Here is a 25,554-nt window from a genome sequence, read left to right as displayed (position 1 = left end):
GGTAGATGCGCCACGAACGTGGTTGATTCTGTGTGTGTGTGTGTGTGTGTGTGTGTGTGTGTGTGTGTGTGTGTGTGTGTGTGTGTTCGCGCGCGCGCGGGCTCATCCAGCGTCAGTGTCAGTGTCTGATGGAGACATTCTCTGACTTCATCATGACCACCACAGACTCTAGAGTGAGAGGGAGCCCAGAGGATCCGTTTCCATTCTACTGAGGACAGACAGAGCAAGAGAAAAGAAGGGACCTGAAGTCCAATCTCTGTGCGTGAACCCCAAGCACTCCCACAAAGGTTAAGGGTGAGAGTGAGAAAGTGTAGAAGAACAGTAGCAGGGGCTGGGCCAGTCGGGAGAGACGCACCCAAAGGACCTTTCCAACAACAACCCTGGAGTGGCCACCGCTGGGGACATGGGCTCTTGGTCACGTCACACTTTCCGTACCGGAATTACTCTGCTCTGTCCTCGCTGCCACCCTCGGGGCCAGCTTTCCTCCCTCCCGAGAGAGGCCACTTTTGTAGCCCGGAGCAGATGAAAAAGAGAGGACAAGAAGGTGCATCCTGGTTATCTCTGGAGAACAGAATACGTCGATGGGGGTGCAGACAAGGCCCTCCCTTTCACTCCAGAGGTGGGAAGGGCTGGGAATAGGTACTCCAGGATCCCGTCCCCAGGTGGCCTGGCTGCTGTTGACTGTGCTTGGTTACCCTGGGAGAAGCTCCTAGCAGTGTGGGAGGGGTGGGTGTCAGGGACCTAGGCATCCTGGCTGGGGTGGGATGGTGTCCCACCAGTGCAGCCCGGCCCTCTGGGATCTTGCCAGGAGGCTGCAGAGTTAACCCCTCCAGCCCAGGGGGTGGCGGCTGGGGGAAAGAGGGCAGTCCCAGCTGTGGTTTGTGAATGTGGCCCTGATTCCCCCGCCCCCTCCCGGCACATCTGTACTTGGTTTACAGTGAATGAGTCTCCTGTCCTCATGAACTGGGCAAGGGCACCACTCCCTCCTGGGCCCCTGGCTTGGCATCCTGACACAGAACCAGGCGCCACCCCGTGACGCTCTCCCTGCTGGGTCTCCCCTCTCTCAACTCCTCCACTTCTGCTTCTTAGAGGGCCAACAGCTCTGAGGTTGTGCAGATGGGACAGGGAAGCTAGAACGGGCACTGAATACTTGGAGTAGCCTGGACAGAGAGAGTAGGTCTGGAATTCCATGTCTTTACTCTCCTCTTTGCCCTGGTTTGTCAGTCTGCCCCAGTCCTTGTCTCTGGTGAGTGTTTGTCCATCTTGGTAACTGTGACTCCACCCTTCTGACAGCCTCCTGGGTCCCCAGCCAAGGACCACAGCCAGGGGGCGATGCCCAAGAAGACCCGCCCTATGATGACCCCGCCCCTTGGGATTGCCACAACTCCGCCCTGTTCCTCCCCAGGACCCAGAGACTGCGATCCGTTTGGTGGCTGTAGGGGTTTGGAAGTCAAACCAAAAACTCTAGACAGGATTTGGGAACAAGGAAGAAGGGCATTGTGATGGGTGCAGATTCTTCTATCTTGCAATGGAGCCAGTCTTCTATCCAGAGATTCCAGGAGGAGGAGTGGGAAGAGGGCAGCCCACTCTGGAAACTGGGGAAGAGAGCTCCCCTTATTTCTCTTTCTCTTGGGTCATCCCTATTTCTAGGCTTTGTTCTGTTTGTGGTGGCTCTACTTGGTCACCATGGCAATTTAAAAAAATGGTATCTTGAGGGCCCTAGAACCAGGATTCCTTTGCCCCTCATCCCAAAAAACAGAAGGAGAGATGGTAAGAAGGAAAGGATCCAGACTTCTGTCCCACCTGCCCTGCCTTTGCTATTATTGCCCCACCCCAAAATTTCACCCTCACCCCCTCTTTAGCAGCAACAGGACACTGAACACATCATTTTCCCATGCCCAGTATGGTGCTGGGAGGATGTCCTATGCCATGCTCAGAGGTGGCTAGTAGATGTCTGCGGGAGGTTGGGGGAGCTCTGTTACAACCCCCAAGGACATCATTAAGTCATGGAAGTGCCACTGGGGCTTGGAGACCAGGGCACTTGGGGAGAGTGTGTTGCAAACATGTTTTGTACAACACGTCTTCTACTTTCCCTTCCTTCCCTCCTCTCCCACCTCCTCCCCTAGGCCTGCACTGTGCCACTGTCTGGCCAGTGTGGCTAGGTGGTTGAGCGTTGACATATGAACCAGGAGGTCACGGTTCAATTCCAGGTCAGGGCACATGCCTGGGTTGCAGGTTTGATCCTGGGTGTGGGCTGTGCAGGAGGCAGTTGATTCTCTCTCATCATCATCAATATTTCTATACTTGTGATGTTACCCCTGTACTTGCTCAGTTTCACCCCTTGTACCAGGCCTATTCTGCTTGCCAGTTTCTTGGCTGTCCTGGTGAATGAGTTTGTGTGTGGACGGCCCTTACCAGCCTCAGTGCTGCCCAGATCCCACATAGAATAAGGCCTTGATTTTTTAAACACAAAATTTTAAAACTAGCCTAAACAATTCTAGAAATTTCTTCCCTAAACTCGCACTTTTTATGAATTCAACAAATCTTTATTAAGCATCTACTGTATGACAAGCACTGTACTAGGCCCTTGCAAACCCCTAGTCTGGGGGAGAAATCAGACATTAACCAAACAATTTGCAAAATTACAAGTGATAACCAGTGTGGAGCGGTATAAGGTACATGAGAATGGATAGGAGCAGGGTTTTCCCCCAGCCACGGAAATCAGGAAAGGTTTCTAGGAAAGAGTGAGGAGTAGAGTGAAGAGAAGAGAGGGCAGCAGAAGAGTATGTACAAAGGCCCTGGAATTGGAATCCTGGCTCCCAGCCATCCTGCTCCCCCAGAAAGAAGAGGGACCCTCCATTCCTGCTGCCCACCTCGCTTTGGATATGCTACAAATGAGGGATGGCCAAAGCACCTCTTAATGGCCAAAGCAGGACCCTGGAACACCCTGCCCTGGAATGATTCCACCCATTCTTTCATCTCCTCTTCCAGAAAGGGAAACAGAGGCTCAGATAGGGAAGAGGAATCCATAGGCTTAGACCTAAGATTATACACAGAAAACAAGACCCCGAGTTGTTGGCAAAGCCCTCAGGGTGAGAATGCCTGTGTTTGCCCAGTTGGAGTCTCACCGAAGCTCATCTGAGCTGTTTGCCCATGCACCCTCCCGCCTCTCCATCCAGCCCTGACCTGTCTTACCCCTGGAAGGAGGAGCATGTCTGCCTCCACAGTTGCCTGAAGTGCATGTGAGGTGAGTGCTCCAGGTGTCTGCCAGTAACCATGTGGGTGGGTTGAAGAGTCTGTTTTGTACAGAACCTCCATCTGGGGGTTAGAGGGTTACCTCTCCTCTTTCCACTGGGGTGCTTCCAGTTCCTCATGCTCAGACCCCAAGGTTCCAATGTACTTCCTTTCTGAAGAAAATGAGGAGGGAGCAGGTTTCTCTATGGCTGTGCCTCCTCCATAACTGGTAAAGAGGTCATGAAACCAATGGAGTTAAGTTCTAGCCTTGCTCTGACCCACTTTCCTCCTTGTGCCCACATCCCCTGGGGCCAGTGTGTTGGGTGAGGCCAATTTGGCACCCCTTCACCCACACCTGGGACTTCCCCTAGATGGAAAATCCCAAACCCTGTCTCACTAATTTTGCCAGCTCCCACCAACGGCCTGGGATCTGTTCAGCTTCAATCAGCTCTCTCTATCTGCTAGCTCTGACCAGACTACATCTCCACTTTAACCTCAAGGGGCCCAAGGATGTGGGCCACACTCTGGTACCATCTTTGACATTTGGCTGCCCCTTTCTAGTGGACTCCTTTGAAGAAAAGATGCTGGTGGGAGGGTTGTTGGGAAGCTATCCTTTGTTGAGCACCTAAATGTTCCAGACATTGTGCTAGGCATATACATTACTCACTTAATCCATGCCGAAGTCCAGAGAGTTAGCAGTTATCATAACCATTTCACATCATATTCATTTCACAGAAGAGGGAGCTGAGAACCAGAGAGATTAAATAACTTACCCAATATCACACAACTAGGAAGTGGCAGAGCTATGATGAGAACCCAGGTCTTAGGGATCCTCTTTACCACAGCAAGCTTCCTTCTCTCTTTTTTTTTTTTTTTTTTTTTTTAATATATTTTATTGATCTTTCACAGAGAGGAAAGGAGAGGGATAGAGAGCCAGAAACATCGATGAGAGAGAAACATCGACCAGCTGCCTCCTGCACACCCCCCACTGGGGATGCGCCCGCAACCAAGGTACATGCCCCCGACCGGAATCGAACCCGGGACCCCCCAGTCCGCAGGCCGACGCTCTATCCACTGAGCCAAACCGGTTTCGGCCCTTCTCTTTTTTTAAAAATATGTTTTTATTTATTTCAGAGAGAGGAGAGAGAGATAGAAACATCAATGATGAGAGAGAATCACTGATCAGCTGCCTCCTGCACACCCCCTACTGGGAATCGAGCCCAGAGCACGGGCATGTGCCCTGACTGGGAATCAAACCGTGACTTCCTGGTTCATAGGTTGGTGCTCAACCACTGAGCCACACCAGGGCGGGAAGTCTTCCTCCTCTTCTGCAGCTCCTCACCTCTACGTGGGATGAGAGACTTGGGGAAATTCAATTCAGTCCCATTCAGCAAATAGTTATGGAGCATCTGCTGCATACCAGGCAATGAGAGGTGCCAGAAATATAGGAAAGGTGTCTGAGCAGTGTGGCTAGGTGGTTAAGTGTTCACCCATGAACCAGGAGGTCACGGTTCGATTCCCAGGCAGGGCACATGCCTGGGTAGCAGGCTCGATCCCCGGTGTGGGCTGTGCAGGAAGCAGTTGGTTCTCTCCCATCATTATGTTTCTATCTCTTCCTCTCTGAAATCAATAAAAATATTTTTTTTTAAAGAAAATATTGGAAAGGTTGCTGTCCTTAAGGTTGGATGGGAAAGATAGGTGTATGGACTAGGAATATCTAACTTCAACATAATGATTTGAATGAGATGGCGTGCAGCAGAAAAAGAAGAGGTACTTTTATTTTCTCTTTCTGAAAGAGTATATAAATATATTATGAACAGTGTACAAAATAAATTGGAATAAAATAAATACCTATTCAACTGCTACCCAAGAAAGTATTTCCTACACCTCAGGTGTCCCTTCCATAATTCTTTCCGTACCCTAAGAAGTAGCCACCATCTTGACTTTTGAGATCCTTATTTCCTTGTTTTTCTTTATAGTTTTAGCACCTATGTGTGCATCTGTAAACAACAAAGCACTTTGCCTATTTTTGAGGTTTATATAAATGGAATGATATTATATTACTTTTTTGTCTTTATTTTATTTGTGAGATATACCCAAGTTGTTGCATATAACTATCTTTTTCATCATTGGGTAATATTCAGTTGTGTGAATATCACAATCTACTTATTATTTTTAAATTTTTTATTATAATTGATATTTAATATACTAATTTAATATGTTACACAGTGATTAGGCATTTATATATCTTAGGAAGCAATCCCCCTGATAAGTCTAGTACCACCTAGCCCCATACATAGTTATCACAATATTATCCTATCTAATAAAAGAGTAATATGCAAATTAACCACCACTCTGCTACACCCACAAGCCATACCCACCAGCCAATCAGGAGTGCGTATGCAAATTAACCCAACCAAGATGGCTGCAGCCACAGAGCCAGCAGGAGGCTTGGGTTTCCCCGGCAATGGAGGAAGCTGAGCTTTCCGCACACCCTGGCTGGCCCAGGCCTCCACTCAAGGCTACAAAGTTTCAATTATAGAAGATAAATAAATCCCAACAAAAATGGCGGCAGCCATGGAGCTGGAGAGAGCAGGAGGCTTGAGTTGCTCCCAGTGATGGAGGAAGCCAAGCTCCCGAAGCCCTGGCCTGCCTTGGTCTCCACTCAAGGCTACAGAGTTTCAATTATAGAAGGTAAATAAATCCCAACAAAAATGGCTGCGGCCATGGAGCAAGCAGGAGGCTTGGCTCCACTCAAGGCTACAAAGTTTCAATTATAGAAGATAAGTAAATCCCAGATACCAGGGCCTCTGCTTGGTTAGCCACAGGCCCCTTGCCCAGGACAAGGGAACCCCTACCCTGATCCGGGACATCCTTCAGGGCAAATCAGCTGGCCCCCACCCGTGCACCAGGCCTCTATCCTATCTAATAAAAGAGTATATGCAGATTGATCATCACTCCAACACACAAGATGGCTACCCCATGTGGTCAAAGATGGCTTCCCCCATGTGGACACAAGATGGCTGCCACAAGATGGCCAGCAGGGGAGGGCAGTTGGGAGGGACCAGGTCTGCAAGGGATGGCAGTTGTGGGCAATCAGGCCAGCAGGGGAGGGCAGTTGGGAGGGACCAGGCCTGCAAAGGACGGCAGTTGGGGGCAATCAAGCCTGCAGAGGAGTTAAGTTGGGGGTACTGGGCCTGCAGGGAAGGGCAGTTGTGGGGGACCCAGGCCTGCAGAGGAGAGCAGTTAAAGGGAACCAGGCCTGCAGGGGAGGGCAGTTAGGGGTAACCAGGCCTGCAGGGGGGGGGGTGGTTAGGGGTGACCAGGCCTGCAGGGGAGGGCAGTTAGGGACAATCAGGCTGGCAGGGGAGCAGTTAGGCCTCAATCAGGTTGGCAGGGGAGTGATTAGAGGGTGATCAGGCTGGCAGGCAGAAGTGGTTGGGGCAATCAGGAAGGCAGGCAGGCGAGCAGTTAGGAGCCAGCAGTCCTGGATTGTGAGAGGGATGTCTGACTGCCCTACTGGGATCAGGCCTAAACGGGCAGTGAGACATCCCTCGAGGGGTCCCAGATTGGAGAGGGTGCAGGCTGGGCTGAGGGACACACACCCCCATGCACGAATTTCGTGCACCGGGCCTCTAGTTGACTATATTTCCTATGCTGTACTTTACATCCCCATGACTATTTTGTAACTACCAAATTGTACTTTTTAAAATATATATATATTTTTTATTGATATTTCACAGAGAGGAAGGGAGAGAGATAGAGAGCTAGAAACATCGATGAGAGAGAAACATTGATCAGCTGCCTCCTGCACACCTCCCACTGGGGATGTGCCCACAACCAAGGTACATGCCCTTGACCGGAATCGAACCCGGGACCTTTCAGTCCGCAGGCCGACGCTCTATCCACTGAGCCAAACCGGTTTCGGCCCAAATTGTACTTCTTAATCCCTTCATTTCATCCAGTCTCCCAACCCTGCTCCCATCTGGCAACCCTCAGTTTGTTCTCTGTATCTATAAGTTTGTTTCCGTTTTGTTTGTTTGTTTTGTTTTTTACATTCCACATATAAATAAAATAATATGGTATTTATCTTTCTCTGTCTGATTATTTCACTTAGCATAATACCCTCTGAGTCCATCCATGTTGTCACAAATGGTAAATTTTCATTCTTTTTTAAGACTGAGTAATATTCCATTGTATATATGTACCAAATTTTTTTATCCAATCATTTATCAATGGACACATAGGTTTCTTCCATATCTTGGCTATAGTTATGAAAATAGGAGTGCATATATCTTTCCAAATTAATGTTTTGGATTTCTTTGGATAAATACCTAGAAGTGGGATGGCTGGGTCATATGGTGGTTCTATTTTTAATTTTTAGAGGAACCTCCATACTGTTTTCCATAGTAGCACAATTTATTTTTTTACTCTATTGTTGGTGGATGTTTGAGTTGTTTTCAGTTTGGGCTATCATAATACTGCTAAAAATATTTTTGTACATGTTTTCCAGTAAATACATGCAAGAGGTCGCCTGTTCAATTCCTGGTCATGGCAACATGGGGTGCATACAGGAGGCAACCAATTAATATTTCTCCCTTGCCCTAGCCGGTTTGGCTCAGTGGATAGAGCATCGGCCTGCGAACTGAAGGGTCCCAGGTTCGATTCTGGTCAAGGGCACATGCCCGGGTTGTGGGCTCCATCCCCAGGAGGCAGGAGATCCATGATTCTCTCTCATCGTGGATGTTTCTATCTCTCTCTCCCTCTTCCTTCCTCTCTGAAATCAATAAAAATATATTTCTCCCTCACATCACTGTTTCTCTCCCTCTCCCTTTCTCCCTCTCTAAGAAATCAATAAAAATTTAAATAAAGGATTTTTGAGGTTACAAATCTAAGAGTCAAAGTGTATGCAGAGGCAATCTCAGCTTTATCAGATAAAGCCAAACTTTTCTCCAAAATGATTGTACCAGTTTCTCAGGAAGCAGAACATTCTAACCAGGGGCAGGCATAGAGTCAAGAAAACCTGTATACTTTCTTGCCGAAAACCCTCAGTGGTTTTCCCTTCTTCTTGGAATAAGATCCAAGTCCCTACCATGACTCCCACGGCCTCTGCCTTGCTCTCTACCTCTGCCATTATGACTCTTCTTTGCTCTTTGCACTTGCTGTCCCCCCTCTCTGGGGTTTTCTTGCACTAGAGGTCTCCATGACTTGCTCCCTCACTTTATTTAGGTCTTTGCTAAAATGTCATTTCTCAGTAGCACTTTCCCTGACCATCGGGTTTTAGATTGCAATCTCCAGCAACCCTTATCCCCTTCTCAGCGTTGTGTTTCTCCTGGGTTCCATTCAGCCTCAGGCAGCTCTCCCATGGTTGGCCAGGGCTTGACAGATTTTATCTCCTCCAAACCCTTAAGGGCTGTCATACCTGACTATTTGGAAGCTGTCTAGCTGCCCCTTCTGATGAATCCACCTCTCTGAGTCACTTTTTATCACATCACCCTGCTTTTTTCATCACCATTTGCATGCTCTGAAATAAGCTAATGTATTTGTTTGTTTACCTATTTGGGTTTTTTTTTTTTAAAAAAAGCTATTTATTTGTTTATTTATTTTAAATATGTTTTTATTGATTTCAGAGAGGAAGGGAGAGGGGAGAGAGAGATAGAAACCTCAATGATAAGAGAGAATAACTGATCGGCTGCCTCCTGCACACTCCCCCCCTGGGGATCCAGCCCACAACCTGGGCATGTGCCCTGACCGGGAATGGAACCACCACCTTCTGGTATACTGGAGGACATGCCAGCCAAGTGAGCCACACCAGCCAGCGCTACCTGTTTGGTTTTAACATCCATCCAGCGCCACCCCTCACTTTTATGGGAGCTCAATAAAAGAGGAAACTCAGCTGTCTTTCCAGGCTGGTTGTCAGTCTCCCAGAGGCAGCCAGGCATCCCCACACCTACACCTGGGACTTGCCCCTTCTGGAAACACCCAGAACCCAGGCATCCCCCTCTGCTGCCAGTTCCCACCAATATCCCTGGCTCAGTCTCAGAGCACTGCTGCTGCTGCTGCTGCTTCTGCTTCCCTAGTCCCTTCTGGGGACAGTTTGGGATCCTGAAACATCTATTTGGGCTGGAGAGTAATGGGCTGGGATCCTTACCCTAGCAGGTGTCAGGCCTGGAGCTCAAGAAATACTTTTTGATTAAATGAAAGGGAAGAGTTCAGAGATGATAGGACCTTGCCAGGTGGAGAAAAGAGAAAAGGCACTCGGAGCTGAAGGAACAGTGTAAGCAAGGACTGAAGGCATGCAAATGCACGTCTGCTTTGAAGGGCATGCTCTGGTCTGGTGCAGAGAGAGGTTTTCAGTGGAGAGGAGCACCGCAGGGGAGCATTGCTGGGCAGGCCTGGAAGAAGAGGGCTGATTGGAGAGGTCTGAGCTCCCTGAAGGATCAACAAGGATCAGCAGTGTCTTAGGTTTAATCTTGTACCCCTCCCCCCCCCACCGCCCATCCCCACTTCAGTCTGCCCCTCCTACTCTACCCCTGCCCCCCCTTCACCCAACCCTCCAGCCTCGCAGATCCTGCAGCTGAATGGACTTCTCTCTGGGCCTACATTTGGGGCCACGAAACAAGAAGGCCACCCACCAGCAACCTCCTGCACCCTCTGGGCATGTCCCACCAGCTGCCTCTCCTTGTCTATCCTGTCCTCCCTCTGCCTGTGCCTGCCCCTGCCCCGCCTGTCCTCCTCCCACCTGCAACTGCACTGCCTGTCCCTCTTACGCAGCTACCTGCCCCTCCTGTCCCAGCCTCCCTGGCCCACCCTGCACCTGCTCCTGCCCTGCCTGTCCTCCCTCAACTTGTCACCATAGCTCTTGTGTCCCATGCTCTGATCCTCACTTGACCTACTGCCATCCCTCACCTTGCCCCATTTACCCTAGTGCCAAGGGCCGATCTGCCTGTCCCAGCTCCTGTTTGGCCTATAGTAACAACTGTTACAGAGGGCCTGCCTGGGGACCTCCAGGCTCCATTGGCCACTGCAGCTGCTGCTTCAGGGGACAACGCACCTCTCGCACCTCTCGGTGGCACTGTCTGATAGTCTAGGCGGGCTATTGCCCCCTAAAGAGACTGTCGGTCTTCTGGAGCCCTTCTGTAGCTGCTTCCTCAGGTAGGAGGCAGAAGCTCTGGGTGGAGTAAGAGGGGTCACCTGGATCCCTCACCCAGAAGGTAAAGGCAGCACACTGATCAGAGCCCCTGGCCTCCCACTCAGTCCTGGGGGTGAGAAAAGGCATCTGCTTTGAAGTTAGTTTCTGGGCATGTTCCTGCTGGTTCCAGAAACTCTTCTTCTGCAACGTTTGGAATGGAAACTGTTCGCAGAGCCTCCTCCAAGGCCTCTGAAGGTAAGTAAGTTGGCCATTTCCCCCCACTTGTCAGCCTCCCCTGGGGACCCTTCTTGGCTCCTCTGAGTTCACATAGATAAGATAGATTCTTCTAGAGGTGGTAGGGGACCCTCTGCCCAGGGGCCATTTTTTGCCCCTTGAGCCTCCACCCATATCCCTAACTGATCCAAGAGTCTCTGGACCCCTTACTTGTCACCTTGATCAGGCAAAGATGATAGATCGGTGGCTCTTGGACCAGAAGAGGAGGCTGAACAGAGGGGTTTGGGCTCCTCCCTCCCCTTGGATATCATGACATCATACATGGTCCTTTGCTTTTAGGTGCTCTCTTGTCTTGCAAATCTCTGAGTGCTAGCCCAGCCTCATGACCTCAATCTTCCAGGATTAATCCCATCTGCAACATCTCTGCTCATCTGGCATGGGGTGAGGGAAGCTGGGAACCCTTGACTCAGGTTCCCAACAATCCCATCCACACATGGCCAGTCATGAGTCCCCTGTCCCTGGGGAGTCGGACTGGGAGGTTGAAGAAACCACCATGAGGAAGCTGGAAGTGAGAGTCTGGGTATCTGCCTGGGACTGGACCCTAAGCTGAGAGTCCCTGAGCCTCCACATTTCAGTCTTCTCTTTCTCAGCCTCCTTCTCTGGAACCCTTTGTTTTTTTCCTTTACATCTCTCTTTATCCTTCTATTTATCCTTCCTTCTATCTTTCCACATCACTCTCTCCATTTCTGCTTCCTTCTTTCTCTCTATCACTGGGTCATTCTGCCTTCACCTAACTTGTGTCTTGATATGTGTTTTCCCTACTCTCTAGTGCTCTAATTCTCCCTCCCTCTATTTACCCTTTTAATTTTAAATCTATTTATTAACATATATGTCTTTTTCTTTCCCCCTTCCTGTCTCAATCTTTGTCTTCATGTCTATTTTCTTCCTTGGTCTTTCAATCCACCTTGCATTGCTCTGCTTTTCTGTCCTATTCTGCTTCTGGGTGCATTTCACTTGTAATCTCTCATTTCTGTTTCCCTTTCTGTCTTTATCTCTCTTCCTGTGTTCTGTGTCTAGCTGTTTCTTCACTTCCTACCTCTCTTTCTGTCTCTTTTTCTCTCTCTCCATCCTGCAGCTGCCAAGTCAGTCACATGCCCAACTCATTGCTGAACAAGGGCCAGGACACCAAGCCCTCTAGTTTCTGTCTGTCCCCCACACACTCCATGCCCTGAAGTGAGTGAGGGTTAGACACAGGTGCCCCACCCACTATAGGCCATCTATCCCTATTCAGCTCTAAGCTGAAATTTTTTTTAAATGATGCTTCTCCCAACTTCTTTTTCTGAAAATTGGCAATTAAAAAGAAAAAGAATTAAGCATTTATGCTGCCTGTCCTGTATAAACTGTATTTCAGGGTAGCCAAATAACTGTAAGTAGTGGAGAAAACTTCTAATTTACGGAAGAATTTCAGCTAATATGGAAGGAATATGGAATCAGAAAAATCAGCATTTGTAACCCTTATGAAATAATTGATTAAAGCAAGAATCTTCAATGGATAAAACCAAGTATGATGGTTGATGGAAAAATTTACAATGGAGAAATCCAGCTGTCACCACCTGAGCCCCTGGTGAATCTTAGCATTACTAAAAGGGGCACAACCACACACTGTACACCCCTGATGTAATGCAGCCTGAAGTACTCAGCTCTCTCTATAAAGGATTCTTGCCAAACAAAACACTGAACATGATTTAAATCAAAACTCCATTTGACAGGAAATATTAGGGATAGAAGAACAAATTAAATGACACAATGAGGAAGTAAGAAGACACATCCAGAATGGAGGACATTCTAAAGGATATCTGACCCAGTTTCTTCAGCTAGTCAATGACTGGGGGAAGAAGGGGAGAGGTGACATTACAAGATAACTGCCACATGGAACATGAGGACCTTGTTTGGTTCCTGATTTGGACAACCCAATTGTAAAAAGACATTTTCAGGCAGTTGAGGACAGTTAATTATGGACCGGTATTTATGATGCCAAGGAATCAGTGCTGATTTTTGTTAGATGTAAAAACGGCTTTGGGGTAATGTAAAAAAAAAAAAAAAGGTTCTTATTTTCTAGAGATGCATATGGAAGTATGGAGTGAAGTGACATTTAATTTTAAATATTTTGGCAAATAAAAAATGACAGAAAGAAAGGAGTAGAAGGAACAAAGTGACAAAATCAACATTGTTGAATTAAGTATATAAAGGCTCACAGAACTATGCTCTCTACCTTTGTGTATGTTTGAGCATTTTTGTAATAAAAGTTTTAAATGATGCTCCTCTGGTCAGCATGGTTCCTAGTAACTCCCAGAGCATCCTCCCCACCTGCCCTGAAAGACTTCCGCTGTGTGACTCCCCCCACAGACCCCAGCCCTCCCTGCCCTCTACTGGAAGCAGGTACTAGAGATGGATTGTGCTCACAGGCTGCCCTTTATGCCCTCCAGTCCTCTGCTGGCGCATTCCTCATGTTTAGGACTTTTCCAGCTGTGCTTCACAGCTCTGCAGGGCAAGCAGAACCTTAAAGAACAAACATATCTTGAATAGTTCTTAATATAAACAAAAATAATCCAAAATAATCTAATCTGGCCGAAACCGGTTTGGCTCAGTGGATAGAGCGTCAGCCTGTGGACTGAAGGGTTCCAGGTTTGATTCCGGTCAAGGGCACGTACCTTGGTTGTGGGCACATCCCCAGTGGGAGGTGTGCAGGAGGCAGCTGATCGATGTTTCTCTCTCATTGATGTTTCTAACTATCTCTCTCCTTCCCTCTCTGTAAAAAATCAATAAAATATATTAAAAAAAAAAAGAAACAAAATAATCTAATCTGGCTTTAAGCCTCTCTCTGTCATGTGCTCTGAACAAAATGGCCTCAGTCTTGGAAAACAGAAGGCAAGAAATGTAAGACCATCCTGTCCCATTCCCTGCCTTCATTCAGGATGACCTCCACCCTCAAAGAAAAGACTACCAAGAATTGGGAGACTGGGTATCATGAGTTCAAGGGGCTTCAGTCTAGGACTAGGATGGAGGGCATTTGGGTCAGTCATGCCCTCACTCACTGAATGACCTTAGAGAAATCATGATTTTTTTTTCCACTTATATAACTTGTTTCGTACTACAGATTAGAAATTTACATAAAAGTAATACTTTTCTTCTCTTAAATATACAGTATATATTAGATAGTGACATTGGCTTTCAGTAATAACAATTTTAGTCTAACGTCTATCCCTATAAAAAATCAAATTTTCTCACACTATCACCAGTATCATATTAAAAATTCCCATAAAAGCGGGAGTTTCACCCACCCCTTAGTTTTTGGTTCTGAGCTTCATGAAGCTGTTTTTCCTATACATAATTTTTTAGCAGTCTCACATCTGTTATTCCAAGCGACAGAAAAATTTACCTATTAAATCTTACTGAAATGGAAAATTTTGTGCTGTTGAACAATAAGATTCTGAACACTCACCAGTGATGTTGGTTATACCTAATGCGATAATATTGTAGTATAATAAGGGAATTGGGACACCTCATGAAGGACTTTGTAAGGGCTTTGGGTCATGTAAGAACCTTTATAACAGGCCTCTTCCCTCAGCACTTTGCCTGCTCTGTGAGAAAAAATATTTTCGTCTTAGTGTTTCTAGATGAATGCATGGGAACCACTACCCCTTCCTACTCTCCAGAAGTTTGCCGGTTAGGGATGAAGGAACTTTGGAGTTTGGATACAAATCTCAACTGTTTCCTTTATCATAAGAATTTCTGAGATGTAATCTCAGACCCTCCCACTTGCTATGCTCCAAACTTAATTTTCTTTTCAGAGAAATTGAGATCTATTTGTTGTTCCACTTTTTAATGCATTCATTGGTTGATTTTTTAAAAATATATTTTTATTGATTTCAGAGAGGAAGGGAGAGAGAAATAGAAACATCAATGATGAGAGAGAATCATTGATCAGCTGCCTTCTGCACACCCCTCACTGGGGATCGAGCTCACAACCAAGGCATGTGCCCTTTACCGGGACCCCAGTCTGCAGGCCAATGCTCTATCCACTGAGCCAACCTGGCTAGGACCATTGGTTGATTCTTGCATGTGCCCTGACTGGGAATGAAACTGGCCACCTTTTGGTACATGGGATGATACTCCAACCAACCTAGCCACACCAGCTAGGATAGGCCAGCACTTTTTAGGGTAATTACATGGATTAACTTATTAATTTATTCATCAAATATTTATTCAATTTTTAAAAATGTACCAATAACTGTTTTAAGTACTGGAAATTCAAGTGAACAAAGCAGATAAAAATCTGCAGGGCAGAGATAGTAAATAAATAAACAAGTAAAAATATATGGTATGCCAGATGGTAAGTGCAATGGAGAAAATGCAGCAAAGGAGAATAGAGTGTTAGAAGGAAAGCAGGTAGATTTCTGTGGTGGAGGTGCTGCTATTTTAAACAGGATGGCCAAGAAAGGCCCCTCTGATAACGTGACATTTGAACAGAGAACTGGAGCACTGAGGGAGGGAACCATGTGGATATCTGGGAGAACCAGAACCTTACAGGGCACAATGTGCAAAGGCCCTGGTGACAGCCAGTAGAGACAGAGTAGGAGTAGAATGGAGAATGGTAGGAGATGAGGTCAGAGAAGTAGCAGCCAACAGGACAGAGGGGTTTGTAGGCCATTATAAAGATTTTGGCTTTTGTGCTTAGTGAAATGAGAAACTATTGGAGGGTCTCGAGATCAAATTAAAGCCAGAGATGTTAAGTAACTTTTCCAAGGTAGCATAGTTTGTTTGTTTTTGTTTTTTAAATATATTTTATTGATTTAGAAATAGAGAGTTATATAGGGATAGAGAGTTAGAAACATGGATGAGAGAGAAATATTGATCAGCTGCCTCCTGCACACCCCCTACTGGGGATGTGCCCACAACCAAGGCACATGCCCTTGACCGGAATCGAACCTGGGACCCTTCAGTCCTCAGGCCAACGCTCTATCCACTGAGGCAAACCGGTTAGGGCGTTTGTTTGTTTTTAAATATATTTTAATTGATTTCAGAGAAGAAGGGAGAGAGAGAGAAACCTCAATGATGAGAGAGAATCATTCAAAGAGGAAGGGAGAGGGAGATAGAAACCCCACTGATGAGAATCATTGACCAGCTGCCTCCTGCATGGCCCCTACTGCTGATCGATTCCACAACTGGGCATGTGCCCTTGACCAGAATCGAACCGGGATGCTTCAGTCTACAGGACTACTCTGTATCCACTGGGCCAAACAGACGTGAGCAAGGTAATAGTTTGTAAGTGACAGGAGGTTAGCGCGCTCCAGGGCTGAAGTTCTTAACCCTATGCTGCTGCTGAACTTTAGCCTCTTTACTTGGGCACTGCTCCCTTCTGACTTCAGGTGAAGAAACTGGGACACTGAGTTTTGTGGCTTGCCCGGGGCCAGACAGCTGGTAAGGGACAGGAGTGGGATATGAGCCTTAGTCTGTCCGCGGCCGGGAGTCCAAGTCCTTTACACCACACTGCCTCCCTCAGGTGCCTGGGCCATTCTGGCTCCTGGCCTAGAGGCCACTACAGCTGACTTCTGGCCTGGACGTGACGACAACGAGAGAAAAGAGAACAGAAGACCCATCTCGGCTTAGGGTAGCGGTGTTCCTTGGGAAGCTCCAGCCTCGGGTTTGCGGGCATTTTCCCGGGCACAGCCGTGCTCTCTGACCTACGGCGCGGAGAAAGAGAGATTAAATAGGCCTTTATTTCGGGGTGGCCCGCAGGTATCCGGGAGTTTAGGAAGGAGGCAGTGGACAAGGCGGGGCGAAAACAGCGACTTTTCCTGCCTCCAGTCGTGCCCCCAGCAGACGTCCGGAGTTCTGCGGCGCGCGGGGCGGGGCGAGAAGGCGGGGCGGGGCAAGGGGCGGAGCTCGCTAGCTACGTCCCGTCACGTGACGGAATCATCATGGCGGCGACCGGAGGCCTGCCAGGCTCCCGGAAGCAGGCTGTGAGGGGCGGGCGCGCCGCTGGAACCCGAGCCGGAGCCGGAGCCGGAGGTGGAGCGGGCCGGGCGGCCGGGCGGCCTGGAGCCGGACGTGTCCGGAGCGTCCCCGCAGACCGGGGCAGCAGGTGAGACGGCGTCCGGGTGAGGCGCGAGCGGGTGTGGCGGTGCTGGGGCGCTGGGCGGGGGCTAGGGGGCGCCAGGGGATTCCCGTGACCTCGAGGAGGGGGAATCTGAAATGCATGCTCTTGACCCTGAAGCAACTCTAGAGGCCCGCGCCCGCGGGAGGGATGCCCGGGACCGGAGACGAGACATTGAAGGCAAAAACGGGCTCCCCAGAGAGGATGGGAGGTAATAGAAGGAAGTATGCAGAAGTTGTTGTGGAAGAGGGCAGGAGCCCCTTAACTGAAGGGGCTAGGATTATTGAAGGGACTTATTTGCTATGGCAGGCCAGGGTGGGGCGAATATTCAGTCTTTTCCCCTCTCCTCTTACCCCTCCCTGCCCACAGTGTCCTAGGAGACCGCTCTGGCGGGCCACTCCTCCCACCCACCCAACTGGTCCCTCCGGTCTGAGCTCTGGGGGAGTGGAGTTGAGGGGTGGGGAAGTGCGCTTTGGCAGGGGGTAGGGTGGAGCTGCCTTCTGCTTAGACACCCAGCCCCTTGACCGTGCTGCCTGGGCAATGGATGTGACTCTGAAACCCCCTTTTTTCCCCAGGTCGTCCGGGGGCCCGCCATGCTGGTGACTGCCTACCTTGTCTTTGTGGTCCTCCTGACCTCCTGCCTGGGGTTGGAGCTGTCAAGATGCCGGGCTAAGCCCCCGGGAAGGGCCTGCAGCAATCCCTCCTTCGTTCGGTTTCAGCTGGACTTTTATCAGGTCTACTTCCTGGCCCTGGCAGCCGACTGGCTTCAGGCCCCCTACCTCTATAAACTCTATCAGCATTACCACTTCCTGGAGGCTCAAATTGCCATCCTCTATGTCTGTGGCCTTGCCTCCACAGTCCTCTTTGGACTGGTGGCCTCCTCCCTTGTGGATTGGCTGGGTCGAAAGAAGTCTTGTGTCCTCTTCTCCCTCACTTACTCCCTGTGTTGCTTAACCAAACTCTCTCGGGACTACTTTGTGTTGCTGGTAGGCCGAGCACTTGGTGGGCTGTCCACTGCCCTGCTCTTCTCTGCCTTCGAGGCCTGGTACATCCATGAGCACTTGGAGCGGCATGACTTCCCTGCTGAGTGGATCCCAGCTACCTTTGCCCGAGCTGCCTTCTGGAACCATGTACTGGCTATAGTGGCAGGTGTGGCAGCTGAGGCTGTGGCCTGCTGGATGGGACTAGGGCCTGTAGCGCCCTTTGTGGCTGCCATCCCTCTCTTGGCTCTGGCTGGGGCCTTGGCCCTTCACAATTGGGGAGAGAACTATGATCGTCAGCGTGCCTTCTCAAGGACCTGTGCTGGGGGCCTGCGCTGCCTCCTGTCAGACCGCCGTGTGCTGCTACTAGGTACCATACAAGCCCTGTTTGAGAGTGTCATCTTCATCTTTGTCTTCCTCTGGACACCTGTGCTGGACCCACATGGGGCCCCACTGGGCATCATCTTCTCCAGCTTCATGGCAGCCAGCCTGCTCGGCTCTTCCTTGTATCGCATCGCTACCTCGAAGAGGTACCACCTTCAGCCTATGCATCTACTCTCCCTTGCTGTCCTCATCGTTGTCTTCTCCCTCTTCATGCTGACCTTCTCCACCAGTCCAGGCCAGGAGAGTCCAGTGGAGTCCTTCATAGCCTTCCTACTTATCGAATTGGCCTGTGGGCTATACTTTCCCAGCATGAGCTTCCTGCGGAGAAAGGTGATCCCTGAGACAGAGCAAGCTGGTGTACTCAACTGGTTCCGGGTGCCCCTGCACTTACTGGCCTGCCTGGGGCTCCTAGTCCTTCATGATAGTGATCGCAAAACAGGCACTCGGAACATGTTCAGCATCTGCTCTGCTGTCATGGTGATGGCTCTGCTGGCAGTGGTGGGGCTCTTCACCGTGGTAAGGCATGATGCTGAATTGCGGGTGTCCTCACCCAATGGGGAACCCTATGCCCCTGAGCTCTAACTCTGTTTCAAGACAGGGGGACTGGGACAGACTCTTGACTTCCACCTCTCCAGGGTTGTACAGATCTCTTTTTGACTGACTTTGGGACTATCTGGCCCCTCAGCCTGTCCTTGGGGCCCCTCCTGCCAGTGCTTTTGGTTGGGGAGTACATGGGGGTGATAGCCTGGAAAGAAGATGCCAAAAGTTGCCTCTGTGTTACTCCCTTTCCCCTTTCAATTAAAAAATAAACACTTTTCACTGATCATTGATTTGATTTACTCATCCTGACCTGTACCCACCTTAGTAGTTTCTGGTGGGTGGGCAGCTGGTGAAGATAGAGGTGGAGTTATCAGCAGAATGTTTGTATTTGTAGCCTAAGACTGTATCCAGCTTAAACTGAGAGTTTTGGAATTTTCTAAAGCAGAACTGGGTGGGAAATGCCTGAAGCTACTAGGTCCTCCATATCTTGTTACCCTGGGGACAGGCATCCTCTCCAGTTGCCAAGCAAAACCCTTGCTCCACAGCCAGGGTAAGACAATCTCTGGAGCATGTGGGGTGGATGCCCAAGCCACTGAACAAAGATTTCAGGGGCTTGGGCTGCTTTTATATCCACCCCTTGGGGCAAATTCAGGGCCTTCCTACAGGGAGAAGCTTGCAGCTCCCCACATGCATACTACCTGTCTTCTGCCTCTGGGGCTGTGAAGGTGCTATTTGTCCAGCATCACCTGGGCCCACTAGGTCCTGTATCTTTTGCATGAAATTTAAGTGAAGGGCTGCCAAGGGGAGAGAGCAGTGAATGGCTGAGGGACTGGGACATCTTGTCTGTACCTGACTCTTCCCCACCCAGACTGAGTGAGAGTGAGGGAGCCATCAGGGCAGGAAACAGTACCAGTGGGAACACCAGTTTTGTGGGCCCCTCCCTGCCTTACCTCAGATGGTATCTGCCTTTACTCCTCCCACCAACACCTGGGCTTCTCAGGGGAAGCAGAGCCAACTTTAAGAAGGGTGGGGATGGAGGGAGGGCAGGCTCAAGGGTGTGTCCTGGAATGTGCTTGAGATGGGCATGGGGGACCCACCTGGTCTGGAAAGGAATTGACAACCTTTCCCTGGGTCCCAGACTACTTCCCAGACAGGAAGATGCAAGATGTTCCAAGACCTGCAAGTTCTAACCTGTGCAGAGAGATAACATCAGCTGGTGCTAGAAGAATGCAGCATGGATGGTCTTCTGCAGGGTAAGGCTGAGGGGGAGGAATGGGTGGTGGTCTCAGAGCAGAAAAAAACACATGTTCCCCAACCTAGGCTGCAGGGAATACAAGTTGAGGTTAAGTACAGAAAAACATACCTTGGCCTTCCCCCACCTTGAAGCTAAGATGGAGTCTGTTGCAATAACTCCACATCCTCTTTCTAGCCCTGAGCTGGACCTAGATATATTTTATAGTTATTTGTAGACTTTCTGTCTCTCTTTACCATACCATGATCTCCTCAAGGATAAGAGGAAATTATATGTTATTTGCCTTTGTCTGCCTGTATATGTACACAAGTGCATGCTTTGCCCATAGCTGTGCTCAGTAAATGTCTGGAAAGGAGATGGGCTAGCTCACACCTGGCTTTTCAAGAGCTGCCCTTTCAGCAGCTATTAGACTAGAATTTAGAGCCTAGTTAATGATTTGTTGTTTGGGTAACAGGAGTTATTTACTGATGTAGGTATGAGGGGGCCCAACATTGCTAAGTGGTAAGGAAATTGGAGGGTAGACAGACTAAGGTTCCTTTACCTTTGTCTCTGCTGAGCTTTCTTCAAAGGGGCTGGTGACATGAAGTTTGGAGGTTTTCTGTCAGATTCAACAGGGTATTAAAAACTCAAAGGTATTTTTTTGCCGAAACCGGTTTGGCTCAGTGGATAGAGCGTCGGCCTGCGGACTGAAGGGTCCCGGGTTCGATTCCGGTCAAGAGCATGTACCTTGGTTGCGGGCACATCCCCAGTGGGGGGTGTGCAGGAGGCAGCTGATCGATGTTTCTCTCTTATCGATGTTTCTAGCTCTCTATCCCTCTCCCTTCCTCTCTGTAAAATATCAATAAAATATATTAAAAAAAAAAACCTCAAAGGTATCTTTTTAAAAAAATATATGTTTTTATTGATTTTAGAGAGAAAGGGAGAGGGATAGAGAAAGAGAAACATCCAAGAGAGAGAAACATCATTGATCAGCTGCCTCCTGCACTCCCCCCACTGGGGATTGGAGCCTGCAACCTGGACATGTGCCCTGACCCGGAATCGAACCGTGACCTCCTGGTTTATAGGTCAATGCTCAACCAGTCATGCCAGCTGGGCCACAAATATATTTTTTATTGAGTACCTACTATATGCCATGCATGGTATTACTAGGTGGTAGTGACTTTCCCCCCCCCCCCCCCACAAGAGGAAAATCCCCCTAAAGAAAGGATATGGGCTTGGCTGATGTGGCTCAATTGGTTGAGCATTGTCCTATCCACCGAAGGGTCACCGGTTCAATTCCTGGTCAGGACACATGCCGGAATTGTGGGTTCTGTCCATGGTCGGGGCACATGCTAGAGGCAACAGATCGATGTTTCTCACATCTCTCTTTCCTCTCTCTTTAAAATCAGTAACTTTTTTTATTTTAAAGAAGAAAGGATATATAGCAGGGGGGATAAATGGTAATGGGGAAAAATAATAAATAAAAAACGAAAGGATCTGTAGCAAGTGAATGACAAAGCTAAAGCTAAACCTTGCTTTGTTTTTTTAGTAGATTTTTATTGATTTCAGAGAGGGAGAGGGAGAGAGAAACATTAATGAGGAGAGAGAATCATTGATTGGCTGTCTCTTGCACGCCCCCTACTGGGGATCAAGCCCACAACCCGGACATGTGCCCTTGACCGGAATCGAACCCAGGACCTTCCAGTCCCCAGGCCGACGCTCTATCCATTGAGCCAAACCAGCTAGGGCTAAACCTTGCTTTTTGCTGCCCCCAGCCCCCTTCTATGACATGTACTGCCTGTGAACCCTGGGCCTTTACCTACTTGCCTTTCGCCCTCTAGTCTTGCTCCCTCATTCCAAACCCTGTCTCTGGAGAAGGGCAAGAGAATGCGAGCATTTAGCCTTGGCTATTTGGGTCAAATGAAGGGTTGGTTTAGCAGGTGCACACTGCCTGAAAAATGCTGCTCATAATACTCTGCTAAGAGGAGCATAGGGAACTAGTTAATAGCATGGAGACAGAGCTCAACTACCTGGGTTCAAATTTGAGCCTGTTTCCTTGTCTGTAAGATGGGGATGATAGTATCATTTCTACCCCATAACAAATACTCTTATGACATTACATGCATTACTATATTTAAGTGCTTAGAATAGTACTTAGTCCACAATGTAAGCACTACATGTTTGTTTTTATGTTTTATTTTTTAACTTTTTCAACCCAGCTAAGCCCATCCGGATTTGGGTGTGAGAATGAGTGGATGGGCTGTAAAACTGGGTGTAGAACTTTCCAACTCATTCTAGTGGTTGGATGATTCCTAGCAGTGTTTATGCTTGATCCTGGCCCAGACAGAAGTATCCAGCTATCTGAAAGGCCTTCTCCTCTGGGGCATGTGAGCAGCTGAGTAGAATGTTAGTATGTTCCACTTGAACTCATTTCCTCTTCAAGTGGGAAGGTCATTTTGGTGTCAGATTTGATACACACCACCATCTTTCACTAAGAGGCTCCTGATTTTCTGACTTCCATTCAGCTGGACACGTGATTATTTGATTTGGAGCTCTTCTAAGGAAAGCAGAAACATCACAAGGAGCCAGGAGCCAATGGATGAGAGACAGGAGGATTGGGGCATGAGGACCAACCGTACTGGGTTCTGAAGCTTGGAGGATGACCTCTTCCTGAAAATTCAGTCCTTGCTCAGGGAGGGGAGAGGGTTTCCCAGCTAATGGCCATGGCCCTTAGGCTAGGTCCAGGTTCCATTCCCCATCTCTCTTCTCCTTAACCCCAATCCTGTGGTTCTCCCTGTCCCTTTTATTACTTTTTGCTACTACTTCCCCACAGAACCACAGAACAGAATTATAAAACAAGTTTGTCATGCTTGGGATCAGATCTAATGTTATAAAAATTATTTCACATTTGCTTTAAGGTGTGGTTTTTTTTTCAATACATTTATATGGGCTCATTGTAAAATAATCTAATGCAAATACAGAAAAAAAACCAATATGAATATGAATGTAAATCTGTTTATATAATGTTATATTCAAATATATAGTAGTATATTGACATAAATATATTACAAATATAAATACATACAGAAATATAAAATATTAAAAATGACAGGCTGCCCGCCCTAACCGGTTTGGCTCAGTGGATAGAGTGTCGGCCTGCGGACTGAAAGGTCCCAGGTTCGATTCCGGTCAAGGGCATGTACCTTGGTTGCAGGCACATCCCCAGTAGGAGGTGTGCAGGAGGCAGCTGATCGATGTTTCTCTCTCATCGATGTTTCTAACTCTCTATCCCTCTCCCTTCCTCTCTGTAAAAAAAAAAATCAATAAAATATATATTAAAAAAAAAAAAATGACAGGCTGCCCAACTGGTTTGGCTCAGTGGATAGAGCGTTGGCCTGCGGACTCAAGGGTCCCAGGTTCGGTTCCGGTCAAGGGCATGTACCTTGGTTGCGGGCACATCCCCAGTGGGAGGTGTGCAGGAGGTGGCTGATCGATGTTTCTCTCTCATCAATGTTTCTGACTATCTCTCTCCCTTCCTCTCTGTAAAAAATCAATAAAATAAAAAATAAAAAATACGACGGGCTCTGCTCCATTAATCCCTCTATTCATACCATTGTTAAATGCTCTGGTTTAATGTTAGGGTTTTTTTTTTTAATAAAAATGGAATTATATCATTCATGATATTCCATAACTTGTTTTTTTGTTTGATTGGGTTTTTTTTTTTTTACATAAAGTATATCTTATTTTTCTTTTTAAAACAAAATCCACAGGAAGACTATAGCAATCATTCATATATCTCTGGTATCTTTATATGTCAGTACATATAAGACGTTTTTAACGGATGCAAAGCATTGTTAGGGCTTTTGAAAAGCATTTCAAGGCTATTTTACTTCAGACTAGCAAAACCCTTGGGAGGTAATGAGGCTTGATGTTACTATCCCCACTTCACAGATTAGTAATAAATTGAGCTGGGACTAAAACCCCGCTCCTCTGTCCAGGCTCAAGTTCAAAGCTCTTTCCACAATCTGTGCTCTCTCTTTATAAACTTGTGACTCAAGTGAGGGATTGAATTATGTGACTCAAGTTCAAATTGGTCAGCATTTATTGATCTCTTGGTACTTACAGAATTTCCTACTTCTTGTAAGTAGAAAAGAGGAATAAAAAAGGGTAAGTTTGCCGAAACCGGTTTGGCTCAATGGATAGAGTGTCGGCCTGCGGACTGAAAGGTCCCGGGTTCGATTCCGGTCAAGGGCATGTGCCTTGGCTGCGGGCACATCCTCAGTGGGAGGTGTGCAGGAGGCAGCTGATCGATGTTTCTCTCTCATCGATGTTTCTAGCTTTCTATCCCTCTCCCTTCCTTTCTGTGAAATATCAATAAAATATATTTTTAAAAAAAGGGTAAGTTCTCTGCCCTTGATGCATTTAGAATGAAATATAATAATTTTTAAAAGTCCTAGAACACTTGCTATACAACATGTAAATAAACATTGATTGCTAAGTTATAGGCAAGAGGAACTGAGTACTGAGAGAACTGATATTTCATTGATCATTTATGAACTCTCTGCTGGGTCCCTTACCGTAAAAGAGAAATGTGTGTAATGTCTATGACACACAGCACCTGCATTAATTTTACCATCCCAATGCTGAGAATCCTTGCAGAAGTTGTTCTTGTTTGTTTGTTTAAATAGTCTTCCCTACTAGATTCTCAGCTCCTAAAAGAAGTTGATGGTGATGAAGAAAGATGATGATAGAGAATGGTTTATTTGATAGAATTCATCAGGAAAAATCTGTCAAAGACTAGAGTTTTGAATTGAATTCTTTGGTGGAGGAAGGAAAGAAAAGCAGAGCTAACTGAATCTGTATGTTTGGAGAAGTAGTATTTACCAAACATGTCATTAAAAACTAAGAAATATCCTGGTGAATGAGTTTTCCTAGTTCTTCCTGACACAACATAGTCAAGGAGAGCTATATCCTCATTAAGGAGAGCTAGATCCTCTGTCTTCCACATGCTTGGGTTGTGGGTTGTGGGCTTGATCCCCAGTGGGCGTGTGCAGGAGGCAGCCAATCAATGATTCACTCTCATCATTGATGTTTCTGTCTCTCTCACTCCCTCTCTGAAATCAATAAAAAATATATTTAAAAAAAAGAATTCCAGCCCTAGCCGGTTTGGCTCAGTGGATAAGAGTGTCTGCCTACTGAGTGAAGGGTCCTGGGTTCAATTCTGGTCAAGGGCACATGTCCTGGCTGTGGGATCAATCCCCAATAGGGTGTGTGCAGGAGGCAGCCATCTCACCCTTGATGTTTCTATCCCTCTCTTCCTCCCTGAAAAATAAAATCTATATCTATTTATATTTTTTTAAAGGCTGATTTAAAAAAGAAAAAATAATTCCATGAAAGGCTATGCCCTTTTTTCTAATAACCCAAACACGTGAGTTTCCAAGTAAGTTATTTTTGTTGTTTAGCCTATTTCTCTTTTCTTGAAATTTAAACTCTCTCTGAACTCTGAAAATAAAGGTAAGAAAGAGATAGAAGGCTGGCCTTCCCGATAGCGACTAAACCACAGGTAGCCGGTAGCCGAGGAACTCGGCTTCGACTGGAAAATGTGGAGAAACTCGCGCCCCCAAGAGGCCTTAACGCCCAGATCAGCAGGACCCAGAAGGCT

General features: G+C 47.6%; 3 protein-coding genes across 4 annotated transcripts in view; all 3 read left to right on the top strand.

The window, feature by feature from the left end:
• Positions 1-1,369, top strand: part of ZNF740 (zinc finger protein 740) — a 53,015-nt gene extending 51,646 nt beyond the window's left edge. The window contains exon 7 of the mRNA XM_080659881.1: positions 1,294-1,369. The gene's annotated coding sequence lies outside the window, so the exon portion shown is untranslated. The remainder of the gene's footprint in view (positions 1-1,293) is intronic.
• An 8,446-nt stretch (positions 1,370-9,815) lies between these two features.
• LOC308244251 (uncharacterized protein) lies at positions 9,816-10,325 on the top strand (the record flags this gene model as incomplete). Its single annotated transcript, XM_080660221.1, has 1 exon — positions 9,816-10,325. The coding sequence occupies one exon, from the start codon at positions 9,816-9,818 to the stop codon at positions 10,323-10,325; it is 510 nt and encodes a 169-aa protein (XP_080516347.1).
• Positions 10,326-16,238: 5,913 nt separating this feature from the next.
• Positions 16,239-18,945, top strand: MFSD5 (major facilitator superfamily domain containing 5). Of its 2 annotated transcripts, XM_080661107.1 has the most exons (3): positions 16,560-16,745; positions 16,878-16,968; positions 17,333-18,945. In XM_080661107.1, the coding sequence occupies exon 3, from the start codon at positions 17,351-17,353 to the stop codon at positions 18,701-18,703; it is 1,353 nt and encodes a 450-aa protein (XP_080517233.1). In that variant the 5' UTR covers positions 16,560-16,745; positions 16,878-16,968; positions 17,333-17,350; the 3' UTR covers positions 18,704-18,945. The 2 variants fall into 2 exon arrangements, with proteins under 2 accessions (XP_080517232.1, XP_080517233.1); XM_080661106.1 differs by lacking the exon at positions 16,878-16,968 and having other exon boundaries at positions 16,239-16,745.
• Positions 18,946-25,554: the final 6,609 nt, after the last annotated feature.

The sequence above is a fragment of the Plecotus auritus genome, assembly GCF_963455305.1.
Source record: "Plecotus auritus genome assembly, chromosome: 3".
Classification (NCBI taxonomy): domain Eukaryota; kingdom Metazoa; phylum Chordata; class Mammalia; order Chiroptera; family Vespertilionidae; genus Plecotus; species Plecotus auritus.
This window is presented reverse-complemented; position numbering and strand designations above follow the sequence as displayed.